This window comes from Mus pahari, chromosome X (assembly GCF_900095145.1).
Source record: "Mus pahari chromosome X, PAHARI_EIJ_v1.1, whole genome shotgun sequence".
NCBI lineage: Eukaryota > Metazoa > Chordata > Mammalia > Rodentia > Muridae > Mus > Mus pahari.
In genome coordinates, this window is record NC_034613.1 from 82,045,481 (window position 1) to 82,052,752 (window position 7,272).

Genomic DNA, 7,272 nt, shown 5'->3' on the forward strand with positions numbered 1-7,272 from the left:
GGATACATGGCACAAGTTGAATGAAATATGGGCGTTTCCTCTAATTTCAGTTTCAGCTTTGGCTTGCTTTGCCTGCTGAATGACTCCCTTAATATCATGTTCCTTTCAAGTTTCTTTTAAAGAGAAAATCCATCACCCATAGATCACATGAATGCTATTGTAGAACAAACAACAAGAAAACACTTTAGTGACTGGAGGTCCCTCATGAGCACAGAAGTTTATTAGCATTCAGCAAATGAAATATATGTTGTAACATACAGGCAGTGCATCAAGATATCCAGATGCCAGTGAGTGCTAGGGATGGAGAGGTAACAATGCAGATGATTCCATGATGTCTCAGGAATGGGGAGGGAAGCTCAGGCACAGCAAAAAGCTACAATCCCCTTTCTATACTGGAAGAGAGAACTCTTACACCTAGACTGGGGATGTACTGCACTTTCTCATATCTTTCTTCTTCCCCCAGCCATTTTATTTAACATGACCTAAATATACATTTCTGGTTTACCCCAGCCCTTCCCCACCCCCATATACAGCAGGGAAAATAAGCACCAATAGTAACAGGAATAATTAAAGCCCCCTCTTAATAGACCCAACCCTCACAAATGTACATGCCATGTGGATTTTCTTCTTTGGAATGACTACAGGATGGAGAAACCGTGGATCAGGCCACCCAGCCATGACTGTAACAGTCACCCTTCCTAAAAGTACCATCCTGGTTAAAGAGACAACTCAGCCATTAAAGGCTAAGACTTACAATAAAAAAAAAAAAACAAAAACAACAACAACAACAACAAAAAACAAGAGTTCAGTTTCCAAAAGTACCATCCACTTGTGAGCTGGAACAGGGAAGGGAAGGAGGAGGCAGGATGTCTAGAGATTCTCCCAAAGTAGCAAGAGGGACCAAGGAATCACCTAATGCCTTTTCTGGACGATGTTGCAATCTTCTAAATTGCTGGTAAGTCTCATTCAAGGATTTCCCCCAAGGAGATGACCAATTCCTGGAGGTTGAAATAGCATTGTCATCTGTCATCCCAAGTCTCTTGGTGTTGAATGAGCCCCTAATGCTCCATTGGAGAAACTTAATACAACAAACCACACAATATGGGCATGATACTTTGTAAAAAACAAGCACAAAATGTAAAGAAAGGAAAAGAATAAAAGTCAAGAGGCACGAGTACTTTCAAAACGTCTACACAAGAGAAGGAAGGGCTCAAAAGGTAAATAAAATTAAAGCTAGAAAACATGCTGTCTGCCAGGTTCCACATGCTTGAGTTACCTGGTATTGGTCTTCGGTACATGGGCAGCTTCTGTCCTTACCGTGTGGAAAGAGAATGAATAGTGTAACACAGCCAGGTGGGAGAGGGAAAAGAGGGAGGGTCCTAGACAGTTGAGATGACATCCCTCTGCACAAGCAGCAGCAATTTTTGTGTCATCTTTTTTTTTTTTGTTTAAAACTGTAAACAGCACCGCTTAAAAATAAAATATATCAGAAAAGAACAATTGATAAACATTGTTTCCATGAATATAAAATGCAAACAATATAAAAATAGATAATTAGCTTTTGATATATATATTTATATATATATATATTAAAAACAACTTGGATGCAACATACACATGGGTAAACTTGAAGTATCCCTGGTAAACCCCCATGCCTCCCTCTAGCAAGTGAGCCTAGGGGCTGAGGGCAGTGGTGGCACTGGTGCAGGTGAAAAAAGCCACTGGTGGCAGGATGAAAGCATGCACCCAGTGTTCTGAGTGTGGAAAGCTACTTCCCTCCTTGAAATAGCACTAAGAGGAGGGACACTGGCATTTACTGAAACCATTATCCACAAGGCTTGTGGTCTGGTATCTAAGCTAAAGCCAGATGATCCCCAAGGCAGAGCTTCCTTGGAGAATCTAAAGCACCAAGAAATTGGCATCCTGGCTTTGGAAGAGGCCTGCTAGGTGGCTTTCCATACCCACAGTCACTGGTCCTCTATGGACTGGGTTCTCAAGAAATTCTCAGGATCAGAGCTGACACTATATAATAGTACTAGGTAACAAGATGAAGCTAGCCTCCTTCTGTCAGCACATCTTCCCTTAAAGTCACATCCAAATGCATTGTCCAAGGACCTGCAATGAATGGAAACAGGAGGTTCATCTGGCCACAGCCTTAGGGTGAACACAATAGCAGCACTTCTGGTAGTTTGTAGCATATTTGGTGCCAGCAAAGGAAGTACTTGTCCATGTTCGGACAGATACCTGGAGATTGGTTACATATCCCATTGTTAATCATGTTGCCATTACCATATATCCTCAGCCAAATCTTCTTTCCCCTTCTAGGCTGCAGTTAGTATTTGCTTTAGATACTCAAAAGGAGTCTGCTTCTGTAGACATCTTGGCTATCCCATTTTAGGTTGTAAATTTTTTGTCCCTAGGCTAGCAGCCAGATCAGTGAAAGGACTTGGAGGGCAATGATGTTACCCAATCCACCAACTTCTACTTTGTCCCAGGTCCTACTCTAAGGTATGAAGTTTCAAAGCATAGCAAAATACATCCAAGTTAGAGCAGGTCCCTTCAGAGATATTGCACTGTGTTGTCCTCCTGAACTGTGAGGGGAGATTAGCTCTTCCACTTCCAAGCAGGCTGGTAGCCCTTCTCCAGTGGGCTCTGGAGGCTGTGGACAGTTCTACTGCCTGCTGTAGATGGCAGCGAAATGTAAACAGGAACTCAAGCTACCTTCAACAGGCAAGAGGTGTGTTTTTTCCTGTTGTAAAGGCATTTAGTGCCTACTTCCCGCCACCCAACCAGGCCAAGTTCAGCCTCACCTTCCCAGAACAGCTTTGGTAGGAGGCCAAGTGGTTAAAATCTGGGCATGTGTCTCTTAGGACAATGTAGTTGGGGTAAGGAGGGCCTTTTTCACTCTTTCATTATCCAGATCCACAAGAGATGCACTTTTTCATGATGTAGCCAAAGTCATCCAAGAGAGCTGCTCTCAGGTCCTTGAGGGGTGGTTCTGGTGCTGGTGCCATGCAAAGTTATGAAGTTACTTCCAGGGGGTTAGATTTTACCAATCAACTCTGCTCTTTTGGGGGAAAGGCACAGGGCCAATCCCAAGCTTAGAAACTGTGACAAATATTATCATGAATATATGCCCTGGCAAAGAAAGTATGTCTACAAAGCAATCTTGACTCAGAAGGCCACCAGCATCTGTTCTCAAGGTAAATTGCCTTATTTCCAGCAAGAGCCCTATTGATATCTTCACTTAGTAGATGTGAAGACGCCTCTCAGGTGAGAAGAGGGACATGGGCAGAAGATTTAAAAAGTTCTAACTTGGATCAACATATATCCATCCCCAAAATATTTCATATGGCATTTCCAATAAAGAAAAAAAATTAAAACAAGGTCTATCTTGCTATGTAGCCCTAGCTGGCCTAGAACTCACTATGTAGAACAGGCTGGTCTCACATTCATATAACTCCAATTGCCTCTTCCTTCCGAGTATTGAGATAAAAGGCACATACCTTCATGCTGGGCCTGATAGAGAATTAAAAAAAAAAAACTGTCTCATATAGATGATTAAGGAAATGTTGAACCTGGTCAAGATGAGCCTGTTGCAATGTTTTCCTGACACCAAGCTCTTCCCTAGTGTTTCCAACGTCTAGGCTGGGCTTGGTAGGAGGCAGAGGCAGGTGGATTTCTGTGAGTTAGAAGCCATTGTGGTCTACATGGTGAGTTCTATGCTAGAGAGAACTACAATGTGGGACATTGTCCCAAAACAAAACAAAATAGAAAAAAGCAAAAGAAACCTGCATGGATGCAAGAGAAGAGAGGGTGCTGTTCATTTCAGAAAGGATTGCAACTGCCATGCAAATCAGTCCTGTAGCTTGGCAGAGCAAGGGCACATTACAATCTTTTCTCTCAAGAAGCCTGGTCCTTTGAAAATGCTAAGAACTTGGCTAACTGGAAGATAAAAGCTTTTTAGTGTGCCTACAACAGGTGAGATGTCATAGACATCTTTGGCATCCTGTCATAGACAAGCCTGGAACCACTTCACAAAGGGGCGGGCAAGGGTTTGTTTATTTATTTATTTACTTTTGTTTTGGGAGGAAGGGTGGGAAAAGTTTTCCCTCCTAAGCTGAGTTGCTTCATGTTCCAAAGTCTGAGATCCCTTCTTGGTGTTTGGATAAATGGATCTCCCTTTCTGTTTTCCTCTTTTGCATCTCACAACACCCAATGCTCTATATAGCCAAGCCCAATTTAGGTGGCTTCTCTTCCCTTACCTCAGTTGACACTACAATCCTTGTGATGAGATTATGAAATTTTTCAGTTACAGGAAAAGGGGTCAGTTCTAAAATGCCTGCAACAGCCACAGGCTTAGGAAACAAACAAGATATATTATTATTCCACAGCTCAAGACCTCACAGCATTTTCCATAATCTATCTATCTTTGTATTCTGCTTGAATATGGACAGATTTAATGACTCCCTTATGAGGATTAGTGTTTTTGTCTTCAATCTAGACTATGACAGGCCAGGTTAAAGGGACATCATCTAGTTGTGATACCAAAGTCCACAGCAACAGGGAGCGAGACACATGCTACTTGAACCACTCTAAACATAACTAACTGGGATAAACAGGTTATAGTCACTTGATGTGCTAGAAAGGAATAGGGTTAGGAAGGCTATGTACCATAACTTTATATTGCTAATAGCTAGCAAGCCTCCCATCTCTGGGTGAGAGTCAGTGCAAAAATTGGCTGCTCATCAGTGGTTCATTAGTCAACAAGGGACCGGAGAAGAGGGGTTCAGCCTGCAATAAGGATGCATCCCAAGCCCTGTATAGGTCACATGACACTCCAAAGCCAAAACTGGAGCACAGAAGCAGCAGTCCCCCCTAGGCAGATATACTTGAGCTGAACCTGGCCAAAGATGGCAGAGGAAGGTGGGCAAAGTGAAAACTCAGAGGAGTTTATCTTGGCCAAAAAGATTTTCAAGTGGAACAGCACTACCCACCCCCATCCCTCTGCCCAACCCTTGACTCCCCATTCACATGCTCAGGTCTCCATTCTGGAACTGATGACTACTTGGCTAGGTTTCCATTCACGGCAGTGGAGGAGTAGCTGGTAGAGAGAGAGGCACCTTGCTCACCCCTCTCCTTTGACAGGTCAAGGTTGGAAGCTCGGTAGTGATTGGGTTGAAGCTGGCAGGGTTCAGGCCGTACCCTGGGCAGCTGAGGGATACCATGGGTGATGCCTACAGGCTTGGCTTGAGACACAGAGTTGGCTCCAGAAATGGAAGAGCGACTGGGCTCATCGACAGGCAGCAGTACATCCCGAGGCCTGGCCCTCCCACACTGAGAGGCCTGTGATTGAAGGTTATAGCAAGGGCCCATGGGCAGGGGTAGGTGCGAAGGTCGAGCTAGCTGAGACACAGAGTCTCCAGGTGCTCTTCCTGGCACTGACACTGGCATTGCCACAGGAGGTACACAACAGGTTGCCTGCACATATGAAGACTGATTGAAAGGCTCATCCAACTGATTAGGGCTCATCCAAGCAAGACCTGGCCCCACTGGAAGAGGACAGTGAGCCCAGGGAGGCCAGTCATAGACCCCTGGAGGTTCAGTGTAGAGAGACAAGGGACTGTCCCGGCCCCATTCTCCTTCTTCTTCTTCTTCACCTTCTTCATCTGAATCTTCCTGGTGGGCCTGGAGCTCATCAGATTCCACGTAACCCTGGGCTAGGTGAGAACTGGAGAGCTCCAGCTCCAGGGTCTCTGCATTGTCAAGGGAACGGCTTCTCCTATTGAGTGCCATTGCAGCAGGTGGGGGTCGAGGGTGTACTCCAGGGAGTCCTAAGTATCGAGGGAGGCTGCTAACACCCCAGGGCAGGCCTTGGTAGAACCGACTGTGATAGCTGTTGAAGGCATGCTTGTGGTAATAACCCAGCTCAAAAGCTTCCAGGGAAGCTGTAAGATCTTCGTCATTGTTGAACTCAGGATTCTCTTCACACTTGCCTTCTCCATCCCGTTCCACATCAGCAATGTCAAAGGTGACCATGGGGGGCAGCTCAGGGAGGTTTTGAGTGAAGGATGAGTCAGAATCAGAGCTGTAAGACATGCTGGTAAAAAGGTTTCCATTGCTGGTGAACTCTACTAGGGCCTGTGAGAAACTCACAGTGGCGTTCCCTTCCTTCTCTTCTTCTTCCTCTGGTTCCTCCGGGGGTGAGTAACTAGGGTAGGCCTTCCTGGGAGAGCCTCCAAAATTTGCTTCTTGCATGTCTGGCTCAAACATGGCATCACTCTGGAAGAGCTGCATTAGACAAGTACTTTGATCTTTTTTGGAGCAAGTCCCCTCGAAACGCTTCTCCAGAGGACGGAAATCCCTCCAGTCTGGCTCACTGCTGGAAGTAGCAGGGAAAGCTGAAGTGGTTCCCCGGTGAGAAGTCTGAGAACCTCCTGATGTCCCTGCCACCAGACCCATCACGGAGGGGCCTAAGGGCCTCATCTGATACTCCAAGGCAGGCTTCTCCTGCCGTACCTTGGTCTCTTGGACTCGACCCTCTTGAGAATGAGCCTCTAGGGCCTGAGTTTCTCGGGCTCTGACATTTCTGCCATAAGATTCCCGAGTATGGGCGTCTCGGGCATAAGCTTCTCTGGCATGAGCCTCTCTGGCACATGCCTCTTGAGCCTCACGCTGCTCCCGGCGAAGTTCCCAGTATAGCAACTGCTTCTGGATGGTCACTAGTCGTTCTTCCTCGGTTTCCATTGCCCCAGGTGGCCGAGAAGAAAAGGGCTCCAAGTTCAAGAAAGGATCCAACATCTCCGAGTTGCGTCCACGGAGGTCATAAAGGCAGTCATCCCCAGGTGGGGAGTGCTCAAGACTGTCATCTGGCTCATAGAACTCATATAGTGCATCACCACTATAGCTGTCCCTGGGTAGACAATCCCTGTGGATAAGTCCCAGAGCCTCACCTGAATCATCCTCAAATCCTGGTGTGGTAGAGTCATAATAACCTTCATCACTATTGGGAGCAGACTCTTGCTGGTCGCTCTGAGGTGTCAAAAGTTCTCCAAGGCCCAGATTAGGATAAGACTGAACTGGGTCAAGAAGCATGTAGCCCTGGTGGCTAGGAGATATAGCAGTATGGTAGCCCAGGTTCATATTAAATCTTGGGTATATCTGGGCACTTGCCCACAGATACTGTAAGTCATCATTTTCCTCTCCATCCTTGACCTCCTCTTCTTCATCCTCTAATTCTACCACCTCCTCCTCCTCCTCCTCCTCCTCCTC

At 45.9% G+C, this 7,272-nt stretch overlaps 1 protein-coding gene across 1 annotated transcript in view; it reads right to left on the reverse strand.

Moving 5' to 3' along the window:
• Nucleotides 1-205: 205 nt before the first annotated feature.
• Amer1 (APC membrane recruitment protein 1) overlaps nt 206-7,272 on the reverse strand; it is a 20,577-nt gene continuing 13,510 nt past the window's right edge. The window contains exon 3 of the mRNA XM_021187999.2: nt 206-7,240. Within this exon, the coding sequence (XP_021043658.1) occupies nt 5,065-7,240 (2,176 nt within the window). The 3' untranslated portion in view covers nt 206-5,064. The remainder of the gene's footprint in view (nt 7,241-7,272) is intronic.